A 20,460-nucleotide genomic window follows, 5' to 3' on the forward strand; every position below is an offset into this window, starting at 1 on the left:
AATTAGAACTTTGGATCAGTGCACATACTCTGGAATTCGGCAGGAGCGGCTGTGCCTCTGAAAGTTAGCACGTTAAGGGCACTCCAGCTTCTGAGAGTGCAGTCAGTGACAGTCCCAGACCTCGAGACAACAGTCAGCAGATGCCTCACCACAGTGACCATGCTTTGGAAAGTACACCCGTCAAACACCGCCTTATTCCAGTGATGACACTAACACGTTGAAAGTCTGTCAATCCATAAACACTTCTGCTTCTGAAAATCCACCGATCCCCGGACCGAGCTTCCCCAAATCTGGTCTTAGATCAGCTCTGGCTTTCTTCAGGGAGCCTGTTCCTTGCAAATACAACTCTCCCGTGCAGGCATACATGAAGTTCACCTTCCCTGCATCACATATCAAGTTCAATCTGTTATTAGTGTGCACCATTTCAACAGTTCAACCTCACTTTACTGTTAGGACCTCAGCCCTGTGAGTGACAGTGCCCTAGTGAGGCCATGAGACTATCAAATTGAATGTTTTCAATTCATGTGGTGATTGCTATCATCTATTTTTTGTGTATTTAAATCCCAAATACAAATGTAAATTTCATGACTAATTTTTAGAACATTGGCTGGCTATTAAATGAGGAAAAAGTCTTTTTCAAACTTTCTGCATTATGAAACTTTCATTCAATATCAAAAATGATAGAAAGTTAAATATAAACCAGCATATACAAACAGCTAAACCTAAGAGATATATGATTACCTCAACTATAAAAGGATAAAGTAACAAATTTTCTGATTAAAAGACATTTGGATGAAAATAAAATAATCATAGTGGAAGTTGTTATGGCCACACTGCATCATCATCATCAGTTTTTTCAGCACAAATGACCGATCAAATGTGCCAGGAGTATTTTCCAATTCTCAAATTGCAAACAAATTTTCAAGTGCCAGGATAAAATACTGCTGCAACAAAAAATGCAATAGCTCCATTTACTATCGTAAAGTATTAAAGATCTAAAATGCCTCATCTTTTTACAACATAGCCCAGGATGCAAGTAATCACAATGCAGAAAAAATTTTACTATCGTAAAGTATTAAAGATCTAAAATGCCTCATCTTTTTACAACATAACCCATGATGCAAGTAATCACAATGCAGAAAAAATTTTCCCTTTGCTTATGCAATGATTTTCTCATGAAAAACTCTTAGAAGGCTATTGCAAGTATAATCCATTCTAGATGAGACCTCAGAAACAATATAAAGTTTTTGCAGAAACTCACTTAGTGAGTTAATGAGGAATAGTGCACTGCTTTGGGTAGAGATAATACAAGTGCAAATTTTGGTGGATGTGGAGAAGTGCATGCAATTTATTGCAAGTTGAAACAAAATATAGAGGATTCTGTGGAAGGTGTCGGCTGTCCTGCCCATATTCTGCATTTCCGCATATGTTGCACAGACAGCATCTGATATCCTTTCTGTTGACCCTGAAGTAGTTCTTATGAAACTGTTGCATTACTTCAGTATTTAACCATGTGAGCAGTTAAAGGATGTCTGTGATTTTGTTTGCATTCAGTTATCTTCAGTTCTCTAGCATTCAAAAACTTGTTTGGACTTCAGCTACAATGTATAAACAGCTTGGAAGTCATCACTCCGATCCTTAAAACAAGAAAAAGCTGGACAAGCTGAAAATTAGTACCTTTTATCTTCCTGAGAACTGAGGTTGCTGGGTAAATTGCAATACTGAAATCTGAAGAGATAGGCATATCCAGAGAGACACAGCCAAGATCTGCTTACCTGACCAGAAGCTGCTGGAGCCATAAACTGGCAGGACCATTTAAATGATAGTTTTGATGAATTGCTGGAGGTTGAATGTGGACTAGGTTTAGAGTGAGAAACTCCTGGGGGCCACAGTCTCAAGAGGTACCATTAGCTCCAGAAACTCCTTTGGATTTACATGACGGCCCTGAGAAATCTCCCCTGAGGGCTCTGATGGGACAGGTAACCATTGTGAAACATATCCAGAGTCTTCGCCACCAAAAAGGCCTACTCTCCAGGGGAAAAGAGTTTACCAGAGTTCTGTGCTAGCTGGGCTAAGGACAGTCCTCCCACTTTAGGCCCCTCTAACCCTCCTGTGTCACTAAGGAGGAGAAAACATGGTCAACAGGGGTGATGGCTTCAGGGAAATAGACCGGGAATGCTACAACCAAGGGAAGGAGGACAGGGCCGGGAGCCAAAGAAGAAACTGGAGAAGCACTTGAGGGGCTCCCAGGCCCTAGACATAGGCCCACTAAGACTGAGATTTTAATTGGAAAATTATAGAATCTCCCCAAGTTTGCCACCACACCAACAGGGCTCCAGTACAATAACATTGGATTACAGCGGAAAGGGTTATAAGACACAGACTCTCCTTGAGGAGGAGTGGTTAGGGAAGCTCAAAGTCAGGAGTAGAGACAAAAACAAGGATGCTAGAGGAGTTTAAAGCCTCTGGCAGCTATGGTTTCCCAACTCCTAGCCAGGTTAACATAAATCTAGCAGCATATTAAAAGGATAATACACCATGACCAAGTGGGATTTATCCCAGAAATCAAAGGTTTTTACAACATATGAAAATCAATCAGTATAATACACTGCACTGGTACAATGAAGGCAAAAATATGTATACACACACACACGACCATCTTTTTGTTGTTTTTGAGGAAGATTAGCCCTAAGCTAACATCTGCTGCCAATCCTCCTCTTTTTGCTGAGGAAGACTGGCCCTGAGCTAACATCCATGCCCATCTTCCTCTACTTTATATGTGGGATGCCTACCACAGTATGACTTGCCAAGCAGTGCCATGTCTGCACTGGGGATCTGAACCGGTGAACCCTGGGCCTCCGAAGCAGAACATGCGAACTTAACCACTGAGCCACTGGGCCGGCCCCTCTCCAAGTTCTTAAATTTTGGTAAGATACACATAAAATTTACCATCTTAACAATTTTTAAGTGTATAGTTTGTGGTATTAAGTACCTTCATATTGTTGTGAAACCATTACAATCATCTCCAGAACTGTTTTCATGCTGCAAAACTAGTGAAAATTAGTCAACAGAAACTTCATTTAAAATGGAGTCCAGAGATCAGAAGGGAGGACCGTCACACATGTGCCACTCAGCACACACCACAGACCCCAACAGGAAGAGAGGTACCTTGCATCTCCAACAGACAATGATACTACATACCCCCTCAGCAGAAGGAAGGAAGGGATTTCTCCTTTCCCGGCAACAGCTCAGCCAGTGAGAGGCTACTGTAACTCAGCCAATGAAAAGTCATATACTTTGAACTCCCAGTTCAACAACTGAAACTATACCTATTAAACAGTAACTCCCATTCCCCTCTCCTCCCCACTCCTGGAAGCAACCCTTCTACTTCCTGTGTAGGGCTTTGAATACACTAAGTACTTAATATAAGTGGAATCATGCAGTAGTTGTCTTTTTGTGATTGGCTTATTTCACTTAGCATGATGTCCTTAAGGTTCACCCGTTTGTCTGTTTTGTCTTATATTAGCATAACCGCCCCTGCTCTCTTAGGGTTACTATTTGCATGGAATATCTTCTTCTGTCCTTTTACCTTCAACCTATTTGTGTCTTTGGATCTAAAGAAAAGTGAGTTTCTTGTAGATAGCATATAGTTGAATTTTTTAAATTTTTTATTTATTTAATTTTTTGCTGAGGAAGATTAGCCCTGAGCTAACATTTGTGCCAATTTACCTTTATTTTTTTATATGTGGGTGACCACCACAGCATGGCTGATGAGTGCCATAGGTCTGCACCCAGGATCCAAAACCGCAAACCCAGGCCACCAAAGCAGAGTGCACTGAACTTAACCCCTAGGCCACAAGGCTGGCCCCTGGATTTTTTTTTTTAATCCTTTCTGCCAATCTCTGTCTTTTGATTGGACAATTTAATCCATTTACTTTTAAAAGAATTACTGATAAGGAGGGAATTGCTTCCATCTTTGTGCTGTTTGTTTTCTCTATTCCTTATAGCTCTTTTTGTCCCTCGTTTCCTGCATCACTGTCTTCCTTTGTATTTAGTTGATTTTTTATAGTGAAATGTTTTAATTCCCTTCTCATTTTCTTTTGTGTATATTTTGTAGCTATTTTCTTTGTGATTACCATGGGGATTACATTTAACATCCTAAAGTTGTAACACTAATTTGAATTGATACTGTCTTAGCTTCAATGACATACAAGATCTCTGCTCCTTGACAGCTCTGTCCCCACCCCATTCAGTTGTTGATATCACAAAACTACATCTTTATTCATTGTCTGTCCAAAAACATAATTAATAATTGTGTTTTAATACATTAGTCTCTAAAATTATGTAGTAAACCAAATGTGGAGTTATAAACCAAATTTATAATCATACTAGCTTTTATAATTGCCCATTTATAAGACCTTTACTAAGGTCTTTATTTCTTCCCTCGGCTTCGAGTCACTGTCCTGCGTCCTTTCATTTCAGTCTGCAGGACTCCCTTTAGCTTTTCTTAGAGGGAAAGTCTAATGGTAATAAACTTCCTCAGCTTTTGTTTATCTGGGAATTTCTTAATTCTCCCTCACTTTTGAAGGACTGTTTTGGCAGAGATAGGCTTCTTGGTTGACAGTTTTTTTCTTTTACCATTTTAAATATATCAGCCCACTGCCTTACCATTTCCAAATTTTTGATGACAAATCTGCCGATAATCTTATTGAGGGTCCCTTGTATGTGCCAATTCACTCTTTTCTTTCTGCTTTCAGGATTCTCTCTTTGTCTTTAGCTTTAGACAGGTTGGTTGTAATGTGTCTCAGTGTGAATCTCTGAGTTCATCCTACTTGGAATTTGTTAAACCTCTTGGATGTTTCTTTTCATGTCCTTCATCAATTTGGGGAAATTTTCAGCCATTATTTCTCCAAATAGTCTCATTGCCCCTTTCTCTCTCTTTTCTCCTTCTGGAATTCTCACAACACATACATAGATCAGCTTGATGGTCTGCTTGGTGGTTTGGTCAGTTATTGGGGTCCCACTCTGAGAGCCCTTCATCTTGGGAAATAGGTGTGGCCAGAAAGAGGGCCACCTCCAATGCCATCATACCACACAGATTGGTAAAGTACCTGGTGCCGAACCATTCTGTAGATCACCTGCTTCTTAATTTGGGTTTTGTATGTGGTAGAGCAGCTCTGGTCTATTCTGTAGTCTATTGAAAGTCAACCCTCAACACAAGGGTTTGTCCACCAGAGCAGTGGCTCCCATCATTTCTTCCTTCCTTCCTTTCCCCCTCTTCCACAGGTATTGTCTTCAGTGGCAGGGTTTGTGGCATGACTGTCTGCACAGGTCAGGAAGCAACTGTCCAGCCCCCTGGGGCTCTGGGCAGAGCAGCAAGCCACAGTGGAGGAGGGAAGAGGGCAGTGTCCTACCACAATGCCCCACCTCCTCCCCACCCCAAAGGGACTCACTCCATGCTGGAACAGTCAGGGAGTGGTGAGGGAGCCTAAGAAGGGCATCTGAGGGCAGCCTCAGGCTCCTTTTCCAAAGGTGCTGAGGACTGGCAGTGGTGCATGGGGCCCATACTGTCTGTATCCTGGTCCTCAGCTATGTGGGGTAGTGCCAGGCCAGACACTGCCCTTGAGATCCTCACTCCAAAGTCCAAGTGGACCAGTAGTCTGCCAATGTTGGCCTCTTCTCTGAGTGGCTGCAGTCAACCAGCAGGCCATGGGGACTTGAGGATGAATTGCCCCTGGGCTACCTGAGGCCAGGGTTCTCTGTTGAGCAGGATGAATCAGAGTGGACTCAGCCTCTATTTCTGAGAGGCATGGTCAAACCAGATGTCTGGGGGCTGCAGGGGAGGCATAGACTTCACCTCTGTTACTGGGATGCTAGGTTGACCGATTGTCTTATTAGCACATTTGGAGGAACGTCACTTTGATATCAGTTCAAAAGGTTGACCGTATATGGAGACGGATATGGAGGAGCAGAAACTGTGGCAAGGTGATACAGGGGCTGAACAGCCAAGTGGGAAGCTAAAGCCGAGATTCATTGCTCTTTTGGGATGGCGTGGGGAGGGGTAGGGTCCTGAGGTTTATGCAATAATAATTATTATAATTATGATTATTATCAACTTTTACCCATAAATATAAATCATATTTATTTAATGTTAAATATAAATTATAGAGTATCATGAATTATAAATATATATAAAAAGTCAACAAACATGTAGACAATTATATTTATCATTGTTTTTCATCATCATTGTATTTATTGTCATTATTATTATTACTATTATTTGTTGTTGTAGCAGCAGCAACAATAAAAACCCTGAGTAAAGTTTCTCTAGCCACAAAAGGTTTCCAGCTGAAAATGATGAAGGAGGGAAGGGTTTTGGGGTGTGAAAATTTATAAATCTGTCAGAAAACCTCTCTAGCCAGGGGGGCTCTTGCAGGGCACCTCTGATTGAATTTCCAGGTCCACTCTGGGGCTGGAACTGGCCCAGCATGACCCGGGGGGCACATGGTGGGCGTCTGTCCCCTACTCAGCACATGTCCCTGGCCCAGGGCCCTGCAAGAAAAACGTTTCCAAGACCCCCTTTGGCTACTGGGGCAGCCCTGCTCTGGCCCTTGCCCGTCAGGGACCTCGGAGGCAGAGCCCTGGGGAGGAGCTTCCTGCTTCATCCTGCCTCCAGCTTCCCCATCCCAACAACATCCCGTCAGAGCAGGCCTTCCGGTTTCTCCAGCAGAAAGCTCTCCCACTCCTCCACCTGCCTTTGAGGCTCTGCCGGGTCAAGTGGTGGTGGCAGCTGACCCTCTTGCTGCATACAATGAACTGTCATTAAGTGTACTGGTCCTCGTGGGGCATCTTCCTCCATCTCCATGGGTTGGTAGTGCTGGGAGTCCTTGAGGCGCTCAGAGCCGCCCACGCCCATGTTAACTCTCTCTTTCCTGTATGTGTGCATTTTTTCATCATGCTTTTTAAAAACTGAGGTATAATTCACATAAGATTCACCCTTTTAAAAGTGTACAATTCAGTGGATTTTTAAAAAGTCTATTCACAAAGTTGTGCAACCATTACCACCATCTAACTCCAGAACATTTCCATCACCTCAAAAAGAAAGCTCTGTACCCATTAAACAGTCTCTCCCATTCCGCCCTCCCTCCAATTCCCCAACCTGCTATCTGTCTCTAGGATTTGCCTATTCTGGCTATTTCATGTAAATGAAATGATACAACATGTGGCCTTTGTGTCTGGCTTTTTACACTTAGAATGTTCTGAGGCTCGCATGAGTTTGCATGTGTCAGTTTTCCATTCCTTTCCATGGCTCAGTGATTTTCCGCTGTGAGCCGTAAGATTGAGTGAGAGATTGATTGACTTCTGCATGCTACCAAGTCTTTTTTTTTTTTAATTTTAGCTTGTGGTAAAATAGCCTTAAAAGGAAAGGAAATTCTGACACATGCTACAAACATGGATGAACCTTGAAGACATTATGCTATGTGAAATAAGCCAGACACAAAGAGACAAATATCACAGGATTCCATTTATACCAGGTGTCTAGAGTCATCAGATTCATAGGAATGGAAAGTAGAACAGTGGTTGTCAGGGGCTTGGGGAAGGGAGAAGTGGAGACTTGTTCAATGGGTACAGAGTTTCAGTTTTGTCAGAGGAAGAGTTCTGGAGATTGGCTGCACGACAATGTGAATGTCCTCAACATTACTGAACTGTGTAGTAAGAAATGGTTAAGATGCTAAATGCATAGGACGCGTTTTTTCACCACGATAGAATTTTTTTTTAGAAGTGTTGTCAAATACGTATCCCATAAAATATACCATTTTAACCTTTCTCCTGTCTTTCCTTCCTTGCTTTCTTTCCCTTTTTTTTTTAATAACACCTGTGTTTTTCAATATAATCTCTGATGATAAAAGTAATAGAATCACCATTGAAACACCGTGGAAAGTGTTTGCAAATTCTCACAGCAGTAACACGTCCCTGTGAGCATTTCTTGTTTTTCTTTGGAAAAGAATTCAGATGCCAAACTGTATGCCTAAAGCTGGTATAGATCTCGTGCTCGGCAGCGCACATGTGTGATGGATAATACGCCCCTCCTTATAGCTACTGGTTATTACTCAAAGGCTTGCCGAAAAATCAATAAAATTAACAGCATCATGTTGGGTTTTCCAACAGGAAAGACAAAGTAATTTATTTAGAATGTTTCAAAGCCATATTTCTCACAAACCTTAATGGGTGGAAGTAAGTGGAAATGGATCTCTTTTGCCTTGATGGTATCATAAAATGAACTGCTCATGTCTGAGCCAAGACAGGCTGAGCCTCCCAGGCCCACAGAGAAGCAGAATCGCACAGCCGTGTCAGCATACGCTGAAGGGCACGAAGCCAGGTCAGGGCTTCTTCCCCACTGGCTGGCTGCACAGATGGACGGATTTGGGCCATAAAGGAAGCAGGCCGTGGGGAGGGGCTCTGTTCATCTGTCACTTTAGAAAATATTTTAAAAGGAGGTTTGATTTGCATATATATGCTGCCACAGAGCACAGTATCTTGTGAGATTTTTAAATAGCAAGGATAAAACAGTTTACCCTACTAAATGCAGATACATCGAAACATTTTCTTCGTACCAAAGTCATTCTATACGTCATTGAGTTCACACAGTCCACCTGGGCACTTACGGAAGGAACACTTGGCAAAGCCTCAGATGCTCTGCCATGTTGCTAAGCGCTGCCACCCCCAGGAAAGGAGAAGCTGGTAAGCTTCTAAATTCTACTCACTTAGACTGAAAATGCTGACCGAGGTAAGCAGGGTATACTTTTAAAAGCTAAAATCCTCCCTCCCTTAATGTTTAATTAAGGAATCTAGAATCAACAGCCATTTACAATTTTAATTCACTCCCTCCTAGGTCCCTTGAGTGAAAAAAAAGTATTCCAAACTGTTGAACTGTGGTTAGGTGTGTCTAGAAACACCAGGGCCTCCACCATGGCACAGAGAGGCCCAGACTGCAGGAGCTTTTCACCAAGGAGGGGAGGGCGGAGTGCACACAAGCTCCTGTGGGCCCTTGTGTAACTGAACTCAGAGGGTTCGTCTCTTGGTGAGCGTAGAACCGAAAGGAACAACCAAAGCAGAAGCAGGTGAAGAAAAGTTTTCTTGCTTGACACGCCGTGGAGAACACCAGGGATCGCCCCCAGAAGCAGTGTCTCCCTGAGCTCAGTGCCGACGGAGGCTTTCTACAGGAGAGAGGGTAACAGGTTTATTTCTAACAACCATGCTTATTCAGGGCGCATGCTTAGCAGGTAAACATGCTGCTGCATAACATGGCATGATCTGACAATGGCTGCTAGGACCCTCCCAGAGGAGAATTTAAGATGCTAATGAGCTAAAGGTAACTTTAGGATGCTTGGTGCTGGAACATTTTTCAGAGGGTCTTGCTGCAAACATAGGAGTTTCTCTGCAAGATAGCAACTGCAAAACGGGGACATCAACTTGTGCAAAGCAGCACAGACTTTCTTCTTATCTGGAAAACATTTGACAGACCATGTTAGTTATTAATCAGATCCTCAGTCACCCCTTCTTTGCCTGGCTCCCTAGTCACACTTGCATAGGTATGGGCCCTGGAGGAGGCAGACTGGGATGCCCAACCCTCCTTGGTCTTGGGAGGCCCTAGGCAGCTGAGGTGGGAAGGGCCTGTGGTTTGCGTGGACACGAGGGCAGGTAGCTACGGCCTGTAGGAGCACAGCCAGCATCAGCACCTCTGGTGCTGGTCCTCTGCCTGTGGCTACCTCACTTCTGCAAAACCTCACCCCTGCAAAAACTTAACAGAGCTTTCTAGACAGGTAGTGTGAGCCAGCTCCTTACTGCCCCGTCCGTGTTCCAGGGACATGGGGCTTCTGGCAGGCAGTCCTCCGAGGCGCATCTAGTCTGATGACTGTTTGGCTGGCAAGATAGAGTCTGCACAGGGAAGTGTTGTAGCAGCTTATTTGGTCCCCTTCCACTGCCATCTGAAATCCCTCTGGCCCTAAGGGCGTCCCTCCCTGCCCCTCCTAGCAGCACTTACAGGCGGAGATTCAGGGCGTCTCTCACCCGGGTGTCAGGGCAGGAGTCCTGCCAAGCCCCGTGGGTCCTGGATACGTACAGGCCCGGGAGTAGGCAGACTGGGATGCCCTGCTTCCTTGGCTGCCCAAGGCACTGAGCAGGTGACAGGGGGAGGGTTCTGGTTTGTGAGGACACAGGGGCTGGCGGTGTTTGGATCCCTCCACTGGTCTGAGGCAAGTGGAGCAGAGGAGCGTGGCCTCCATCAGGGTGGGAGGGCTGCAGAAACCACAGTGCCCGGTATTCAGGGATGGGCTCCCATTCAGGTTGTCATGGGACCGACAGCCACTTAGTTTCTGATTTCATCCAGAAACCAGCACGTGGGGCCGCCCAGTGGCGCAGCGGTTAAGTGCGCACGGTCCGCTTCTCAGTGGCCTAGGGTTCACTGGTTCAGATCCCAGGTGCGGACATGGCACCGCTTGGCAAAAGCCATGCTGTGGTAGGCGTCCCACGTATAAAGTAGAGGAAGATGGGCATGGATGTTAGCTCAGGGCCAGTGTTCCTCAGCAAAAAGAGCAAAATTGGCAGTAGTTAGCTCAGGGCTAATTTCCTCAAGGGAAAAAAGAAACCAGCACTTTTGGGTTGCTGCTGCCTTGGACCTTTGTGCAGGATCCAAAATTAACATACAAAAATCTGCTGCCTTCCTCGGGTCTGGCCAGGTGGCATAGTGGTTAAGTTCATGCACTCTGCTTTGGTGGCCCAGGGTTCACAGTTTGGATCCGGGCGCGGACCTACACACCGCTTATCAAGCCATGCTGTGGTAGGCGTCCCACATACAAAATAGAGGAAGATGGATGTTAGCTCAGGGCCAATCTTCCTCAGCAAAAAAAAAACCCAAAAAGCAAAACAAAATAATCTGCTGCCTTCCTATACACAAACAATGAACTATCTGAAAAGTGAATTTAGAAAACAATTGCATTTGCAACAGTAACAAAAAGAATTAAGCATTTAGTAATAAACTTAACCAAAGAGCTGAAAGACATACACACTGAAAAGTATAAAACTTTGGTGAGGAAAATTAAACACAAATAAATGGAAAGACATCTGGTGGTTAGGATTGGAAAATTAGTAATGGTTAAAATTCATTTGGAACCACAAAGATCCGGAATCACCAATGCAGTCTTAGCCGGAAGGCCGAAGCTGGAGACATCTCACTTCCTCATTTCAAAATATATTACAAAACTCCAGTAATCAAAGCTGTATGTTAATGCATAAAAATAGACATATATACCAATGTGACAGAAGAGAGAGCCTAGAAACAAATCTGCACATCCACAACCAACTGATCTTCCACAAGGGTGCCAAGAATGCACACTGTGGAAAGGACAGTCTCTTCAATAAATGGTATTGGGGAAACTGGGTAATCCGGTGTAAAAGAATGAAACTGAACCCTTATTTCACACCAAATACAAAAATCAATTCAAAATGCATTAAAGACTTAAACATAAGAACTGACACCATAAAACTACTAAAAGAAAACACAGGGGAAAAGCTTCTTGACATGGGTCTGGGCAATAATTTTTCTATATGACACCAAGAGCACGGACAACAAAAGTGAAAATTGACTAATGGGATTGCATCAAACTAAAAATCTTCTGCACAGCAAAGGAAACAATCAACGGAATGAGAGAAAATATTTGTAAACCATATATCTGATAAGAGATTAATATCCAAAATACGTAAGAAATTTATATAACTCATCGGCAAAAACCCCAAATAACCCAATTGAAAAATGGACAAAGGACCTAAAGAAACATTTCTCAAAGAATACATACAGATGTCGGAGGGGCATGTGAAAAGGTGCTCAACATCGCTAGTCATTAGGGAAATGCAAAGGAAACCGCAAGGACATATGACTCCACACTTGTTTGAATGGATCTTATCAAAAAGGAAACATTACAAGTGTTAGCTAGGGTGTGGAGAGAGGGAACTCTGTCCACTGTTAGCGGACATGTAAATGCTTTATGTTGTTGGGTGCTGAATATTTTATCTCCTTCAAGCAATGTGGGGATTCATTCTGTGATGCATTTAGGTAGCCAGGAAGCAGATTTGACAATATTGGGAAAAGCTTGTGTTTTGCTTTGCTTCAGAACATCCTAGTTGTGACTTCCAGCAGAGAGAAAGAGGAGGAAGAACTGATGGAAATGCCCAGGAGGAAACCCAGAATGATGAGGATCCTGAGAATAAGATGGAATTTAAAATAGATCTGGGCCAGAAAGTTTTCCACATCCTCTTCCGAAGCCAAGCATTCGACTGGAATGAGCTGGTCCTGCGAGGCTCATGGCCTTTGTGGCGGGACTACAACGTGAGGTGCTCACAGGGCCATCTCCACCACTCTGATCTGCAGCAAGCCTGATTGCCCCACCATCGAAGCCCAGACCACACTGAGCACAGGTGACACTGTCATCAGCAAGCTCACCCACATCCTTTCCTCCCTGAGGCAGCCTACCTGCAACAGGAAGCTTAAGATGAAGGGTGAAGGGCAGCTGGAAGAGAAGAAACCTCCTGAGGCCGACATGAATACTTTTGAAGCCGTTGGAGAGTATGTGTCCCCAGTGACCAAAACACCTGGGACAGGAGGGGGAGAGACGTGGGAAACCAGAGTGACTCCCAGAACTTGTCAGAGAGCAGGAAATAGAGTAAAATGGAGAGTGAAACTGAGACAGAAAAAGAGTGACAGAGAAACAAAGAGAGGGAAAAAGAGACAGAGAAAGATAAAGACAGAGAGGGACAGAGACAGAGAGAAAGGGAAGGGACAGAGACAGAGGCAGAGAGAAGAGCAGCACAGCTACTTTGAGAAGCCCAAAGTGGATGATGAGTCCATGGACGCAGACAAAGGGCCTGGGTCTGCCAAGGAATTCCAAGTCCATCATAGAGAAGTTTGCTGGGTTTTCTGGCTGGAATGGCACTGGATCTCTGAAGAAGCCATAGGACAGGAAACAGCTAGGAGATTGGTTGGCTTGTCCAAAAGTGTATGTGGAGTGCTTGCTTACTTGGATGACATGGCTGTGGTCAGTGATGAAGAGGTGGATTATAGCAGAGTGGACCAGAGGACCACGAAGGGACCCTGAGGCTGCTGGGATTTCGTTACCCAGGAGGAATGCAGGGAGTATAAGAACAAAGAGCTTTGACCAAGGCTGCATTCCAGTATGACATCCATAGGTCTGAAAGGCAGAGACCCAGGGGCTTCAAAGAAAGCAAGGACAAGGCGGAGCTTGGTGGAAAGTGGAAGACAAGTAGGCAATCATCAAGAAAAGGAGGATGATCGAAGCTAATGGGGTTGAAGTCAAAAGACAAAAATATGAATCTCCAGTTCCAACTCCAAAAAGAATCTCCAAGGCATGTGTTCCCCCACTGCATTTTCTACAATTCCCAGAAAGCTGTATGTCCTTTTTTGAATCGTGTATAAAATTTTGTTGTATACTCAGTTCCATTAAAATTCATAAAACTTCCAAAAAAGCAGTGGCCTTTAGGGCTTTTCCCCTAGATTTATTCAGAGTGGACTTGGCCCCTGGGCTAGCCGAGGTCATAGGCAAGGATTCAGAGTAGAAGGGTGATGTCCTCCTGAGCTCTCCATGTGCCTTTTTCCTTTGGGTCCTCCCTGTGGAGATGTGGCCAACCTCCCACTGCAGAGTGTCTGCTGCAGGATTGGATCATTCCGGTTCCAGTTAGGGGACTGCAGTAGGACCCCCCACATGTGATCTACATGGAGGATCCTCAGGTGCCCAGATGGGAGTCCTGGACCCTGAGGCCTCCGTGGTCATTGCCATACCTGTTTCCTGTGTTTCACCCAGAGCATGTCCCCAGTCACTCCTAGCAGCAGGGCTGGACCTCTGCTGTCTACGAACTGGCTTCAGGACTTAAGACAATTGGAAATTGTATCCCAATTCCTTTGAGAGACAAAGGAATACCACAGTTCCACGTACTCAAAGGCCCCTCTCCTTCCCTAAACCAAGTGTCATGAAAATAAAATTGGAAATTGAAAAAGATGACCCTCCTCTCTTCCCTTGGCCATGGTTAGAGGGAGCCCAGAATACTAGTAAAAGCCCAAGGGGCAGTGAGGGGAGTCAGCTTTTGGGGGTCTGGGGTCTGTCATCTTTCTCACTCTCCCCTCCCCATCATTCTTGCTGCATGGAGCATCCTAACCCCAAGAGGCACTTATGGGTTAGGAATCAATGAGTTGGAATCCTGGCATCAGCATTTTCTACCTATGTGATCAGATTCTTATTATTAAACGCTTGTGGGTCTCAATCCCATGGTCATCTCCATGCACATTTCTTACCTTTCTCCCCACAGTCTCCAACCCCCAGCAGCAGTGGTGCACCGCCTCTGACCGTATAATCCAGATCCTAAACTGAAAGAAAGTCAGAACCTGGATCCCAATTCCACTTGAGAGAGAGGAGATTTCCTGACTCCTTCTCTTCCCCAAAACCAATAAAATGAAAATAAAATGTGAAATGGAACTAGATGACTCTTTAGTTCTGCCTTGTGGCTGGGGCTTGGATGGGATCTTCAAATACAGAGAGGGCAAGGGGCAGAGAGTGTGCTCAGCTTCCTGGGGAACTTGGGACCTGTCATCCTACTCATCACCTCTCCTGTATTCTCCCTGCACTGAAATTCCTTTACCAACCTGGGGCTTCCTCCATGACCTCTGAACCAGAACTTACAGACATTTGGAAACCTGGCCATGATTCTGTTTGAGAGACAAAGACATTTTGCAGTCCGTGTACTCACCACTCCTCCCCATCCCTAAACCCAGCGTTGTGAAAATAAAATGTGAAATTTTGTAAGATGAATGGGCCAAGAGTTGTCTACATCTTGCAGGGCCAGCTCTCAGTGTGCAGACCCTGACTCACAGGGCTCAGGGAGAATTCATGGAACAGACCAGAGCATGTCAGACACAACCAGAGAGGCTGGGGGCAGCATGGATTGGGCCACATGATACGTGTGAAAGGAAAAGATGTCCCTTTTCATATTTCACAAGATGTAACAGATCAAGGAACTTCCTCTAGAAGTGCTTTAGAGAAACCCAAATTTAGGGACCGGCCCGTGGCTGAGTGGTTAAGTTTGCGTGCTCCACTGCGGCAGCCGAGGGTTTCACTGGTTCGGATCCTGGGCACGGACATGGCACTGCTCATCAGGCCACATGGAGGCTGCGTCCCACGTGCCACAACTAGAAGGACCCACAGCTAAAATATTTATGGCTATGTACTGGGGGGATTGGGGGAGAAGGGGCAGAAAGAAAAAAAAAAAAGATTGGCAACGGTTGTTAGCTCAGGTGCCAATCTTAAAAAAAAAAACAAAAACAAATTTAAGGCAATGACACCATGTAAAAAAGTTTAAACAGGTGCTGGCTCCGTGGCCGAGTGGTTAAGTTCGCGCACTCCACTGTGGCGGCCCAGGGTTCGGATCCTGGGCGCGGACATGGCACCACTCGTCCGGCCACATTGAGGCGGCGTCCCACATCCCACAACTAGAAGGACCTGCAACTAAGATATACAACTATGTACCAGGGCGGAGTTGGGGAGATAAAGCAGAAAAAAAAAAAAAAAAAGATTGGCAACAGTTGTTAGCTCAGGTACCAATCTTTAAAAAAAAAAAGTTTAAACATAGTAAAGACTGAATGCTTTCCCCCCAAGATGAGGAGTAAAGCAAGGACATCCACTCTCACCACTCTTATTCAGCATAGGACCAAAAATGCTAGCAACTGCAGTAAGGCAAAAAAAAAAAGAAAAAAGAAAAAGAAATAAGAGACCTACAAGGTGTAAAGGAAAAAATAAAACGGTCTCTATTTTCATATGACATGATTGTCTATGTAAAAATACCCCAAGAAATTTACGGAAACCTCCTAGAACTATTAAATGATTTCACCAAAGTTGCTGGATACAAGATCAACACATAAAAAAATCAACTATCTGTATATTAACAATGAACATGAGGAAACAGATTAAATATACAATACAATACAATCACTACAAAGAAAATCAACTACTTAGGTAAAACTTTAATGTACAGAATCTGTACGGTCAAAATTACAAAATTCTATTGAAAAAAATCCAAGAAGATGGAGATAAATGGAGACGCTTTCTGTGTTCATAGATTAGAAGTCCCAAAATTATAAAGATGTCAATTCTCCTCAAATTTATCTATAGGCTTAATGCAATTCCTGTCAAAATCCCAGCAAAGTTTTATTTGTAGATGGAGACAAGATTAATCTAAATTTTATTTGGAAAGCCAAAGGCTTGGAATAGTTCTATAAGTCTTGAAAGATGAATAAAGTAGGAATGGTGGGAGGAGTCATCGTCCCCAGTAGGAAGTCTTGCTATGTAATAATAGTAACCTGGACAGTTTGGTGCAACAGAGAGAGGGCCTCCTAGATAAATGATGGAATAAAGGACCCAGAAATAGAACCACACAAGTATTTCCTACTAGTGCAAAGGTGCACAGTAATTCACTGGAGGAAGGGTAGACTGCAACAAAAATGTTGAAGTAACTAGACAGCCATAGTCAAAAAAAAAAAAAAAACTTCACATCTTATACAAAAATTAAGGAATCCTGGACTTAAATGTAAAATGTAAAAAGTGAAGTGTTTAGAAAAACAACAGTGGATAGTCTTTGGAATCTAGGCCAGGTAAAACATTCTTAGATGTATCACCAAAAGCATGATCCGGAAAATGAAATATGGATAAATTGGACCTCATTAAAATTAAAACTTTTGCGCTAACAAAGCCTATGTGAGGAGGAAGAAAAGACCTGCTACGTACTGGGAGAAAACACTTGCAAACCACACACCCAACAAAGGAGAAGACATTGCAAATGTCAATAGTAATAAAATAACCCAATTTTAAAAGGGGGAAAGATATGAAAAGACATTTCACCAAAAATGATATACAGATGATGAATAAGCATGTGAAAAGATATTCAACATGGGTAACCATCCGGGCAATGCAAATCAAGACCACCGTGAGATATCACTACACCCCCATCAGAAGAGCTAAAATAAAGACAAATGAGCACACCAAGGACTGGCGAGGATGTGGAGACGCTTGATGACTCACGTGTGCTCATGGCAATGTAAAATGGTACAGCCACTCCGGAAAATTGGCAGCTACTTAAGACACGAAACGTGCAACGACCACATGACCCAGCAATTATACTCTTGGGCATTTATCCCAGAGATGAGAACACATACGTTCACTCAAAAACATGAATATGGATGTTTAAAGTAGCTTTAGTTTCATAACCTAAAACTGGAAACAGCCCAAATGTACTTCAAAGGGTGAATAGTTAGCCAAACTGTGGGACATCGTGTCATGAAATGCTACTCAGCAATGGAAAGAAATGAACTACTGATACACACAAAACCCCCAATGAAACTCCAGAGAGTGATTCTGAGTGGAAAATGTCAAAGCCAAAGGTCTAATGATATATGATTGCACTTGTATAATATTCTTGAAATGACCAGCCTATAGAAATGGAGAACAGATTAGTAGAAGACGGGGTTTAGAAGAAGTGGGGGCAGGAGGAAGTGGTATGAATATTAAAGGGCAAGACAAGGAATCCTTGTGGTGAGGGAGATGTGGTGTCTCTTGACTGTCAACGTCAGTCTCCTGGCTGTGATCTTGTGCTATAGTTTTGCAAAACGTTGCCACTGGGTGCAAGTGGACAAAGGGTACACAGGATCCCTCTGTATTATTTCATACAACTGCATGTGAATATACAAATATCTCAAGATAAATGTATAATTAAAAACAAAACAAAATGTGGATACACATGTGAAAGAAAATAGTAGCTAGAGAGAATCTACACAAATATGAGGTGTTAGAGCCGGGCTTCCTTAGCTGGAATTGGAACACGATGCTATTCATCCCTGCTGTGCCCCTCCTTCCCTTTCAGGCCTGGGCTGGTGTGAGAAGTGCCCAGAGGACCGGTACCCAAACAGGGAGAGAGATCGCTGCCTCCCCAAGGCCACCGCCCTCCTGGCCGTAGAAGGACCCTGGGAACGGCCTTGGCCTGTGCAGCTCTTCCCTTCTCTCTCCCCACAGTGCTGGTTCTGGGGGTCTTTGTGAGGCATCGGGACACTCCCATCGTCCAAGCCCACAAGCCGTCTCTCGGCGGTATTCTCGTCTCCCTGACCCTCTGCTTCCTCCGCTCCTTGCTCTTCGCTGGTCGTCCTACCACAGTGACCTGGCTTCTCCCACAAACAACCTTTGGGATGTGTTCACAGTAGCTCTTTCCAACACTTTGTCAGAGACCATCACTGTGGTTCTGGCCTTCAAGGCCACAGGACCAGGGGGTAGAGTCAGGCTCTGCGTGGGGCCCAGAGCTTCTAACTCCGTCATTCTCGCCTGCTCTCTGGTCCAAGTGATGTCCTGTGGGGCGTGTCTGGTGAGCTCTCCCCACTTTCCAGACACAGACCCGCACTCTGAGCCTGGACTCAGCATCACAGAGTGTAATGAGGGCTCGGCCACCACCTTCTGTTGGGTCCTGGGCTACCCGGGCGTCCTGGCCTTGGTCAGCTCCTCTACTGCTTCTGCCCCCAGGAGCCTCCCTGGCACCTTCAGTGAAGCCAGGTTCCTCACGTTCATGCCGGTGTGCTGCAGCGTCTGAGTGTCCTTCCTGCCCACCTGCCAGAGCACCAAGGGGAAGGCCATGGTGGCCGTGAAGACCTTCTCCATACGGCCTCCAGCCTGCGGTTACTGGGAGGCACATTGGCTCCAGAGTGCTTCATAATCCTCCATAATCCTCTGAGACCAGACAGCAGCACCCAGTTATGGATAAAGAGGGAGGGAGATTTAGGTACCAAAGCTAATTCTGAATCTTTGCTTTAAAGTTTTCATAAAATATGAGCTGCTTCTTGGAAAAAATCCCAACCATGATGGCATGCCTCATTTATTCTTGATTTCTAGTAATATTCTCTCAGCAGCACCATCTCTCCAGCATAACTCTTGAGGGTACCACCGTTCCCAAGTTTTAGCCTTGGTTTTCATCAACTGTCAAGCATCGCTGGATCTGACCACTTCTGCCGTCTTTTTATTTGTGGGAACAGCTTTTTCCTTGATCTTCCTTTGGCCAAAACTCTAGCTGACTATATCCCTCAAAATTAACTGTATTTCTATATATTAGCAATACAGGAATTGCAATATAAAATACAATGCCTCTTACATTAGTATCAAAAATATAGAATGCTTAGGAATGAATCTGAAAAAAGATATGAAATATCTATACACTACAAATTATAAAATATCACCGAGAGAAATTAAAGGAGACTTAAATAATGGTAGAGATACAACTCGTTTATGGGCCTGAAGACTCAGGATTGTTAAGATGCTCTTTCTCCTCCACTTGATGTATAGACTTGACACAATCCCAATCAAAATTCCAGCAGGCTTCTTTTTTTTTTTTTTAACAGAATTTGACAAACTGGTTGTGAGATTCACACTGAAATGCAAAGAACACAAAGTAGCAAAAAAACTCAAAACTAAGATCAAAGTTGGAGAGACATCACTATCTGATTTCAAGACTTATTATGAAGCCACAGTAAACTAAACAGCATGGCAGGAGCATAAAGAGGGGATCAGTCTAGCAGAATGGCAAGTCTAGAAGCAGACCTCCACCTACACAGACAAATGACTTTGAGAAAGTACAAAGTCTCTATAGTGGAAGAGAACAGTCTTTTCAACAAATAGTGCTATAACGTATATTCATATGTGAAAATATGAAGTTTGACCCATGTAACATATCGTATACAAAAATCAACTCAAAATGGATCATAGATCTAGGGGCTGGCCCCGTGGCCAAGTGGTTGGGTTCGTGCACTCCGCTGCAGGCGGCCCAGTGTTTTGTTGGTTCGAATCCTGGGCGCAGACACGGCGCTGCTCGTTGGGCCACGCTGAGGCGGCGTCCCGTGTGCCACAACTAGAAGGACCCACAACGAAGAATATACAACGATGTACTGGGGGGCTTTGGGGAGAAAAAGGGAAAAAATAAAAAAAATTAAAAAATGGATCATAGATCTAAATGTAAAATGTAAAACTATAAAACTTCTAGAAGAAAATAGAGGGGAAAATATCTTTGAGACCTTGGATTGCGAAAAGATTTCTTAAATTCAACACCAAAAGCATAATCCATATGAAAACGAATTGGTAAGTTGGAATTCATCAAAATTAGAAATTCTTCCCTAGGGGCTGGCCCCGTGTCATAGTGGTTAAGTTTGGTGCACTCAGCTTCAGTAGCCCAGGTTCATGGGTTCAGATCTGGAACATGGACCTACACCACTCGTCAACCATGCTGTGGCAGTGACCCACATATAAAGTGGAGGAAGATTGGCACAGATGTTAGCTTAGGGCTAATCTTCCTCAAGGAAAAAAAAAGACAAAG

At 44.1% G+C, this 20,460-nt stretch overlaps 1 protein-coding gene and 1 pseudogene across 1 annotated transcript in view; both read left to right on the plus strand.

The window, feature by feature from the left end:
- The window catches only part of ZNF354A (zinc finger protein 354A), a 36,691-nt gene extending 22,148 nt beyond the window's left edge, over positions 1–14,543 (plus strand). Inside the window, exon 5 of the mRNA XM_070232862.1 lies at positions 14,377–14,543. Coding sequence (XP_070088963.1) covers positions 14,377–14,438 — 62 coding nt within the window. The 3' untranslated portion in view covers positions 14,439–14,543. The remainder of the gene's footprint in view (positions 1–14,376) is intronic.
- On the plus strand, positions 8,777–13,762 carry LOC100068220 (protein Red pseudogene; annotated as a pseudogene).
- Positions 14,544–20,460: the final 5,917 nt, after the last annotated feature.

This window comes from Equus caballus, chromosome 14 (genome assembly GCF_041296265.1).
Source record: "Equus caballus isolate H_3958 breed thoroughbred chromosome 14, TB-T2T, whole genome shotgun sequence".
Classification (NCBI taxonomy): Eukaryota; Metazoa; Chordata; class Mammalia; order Perissodactyla; family Equidae; genus Equus; species Equus caballus.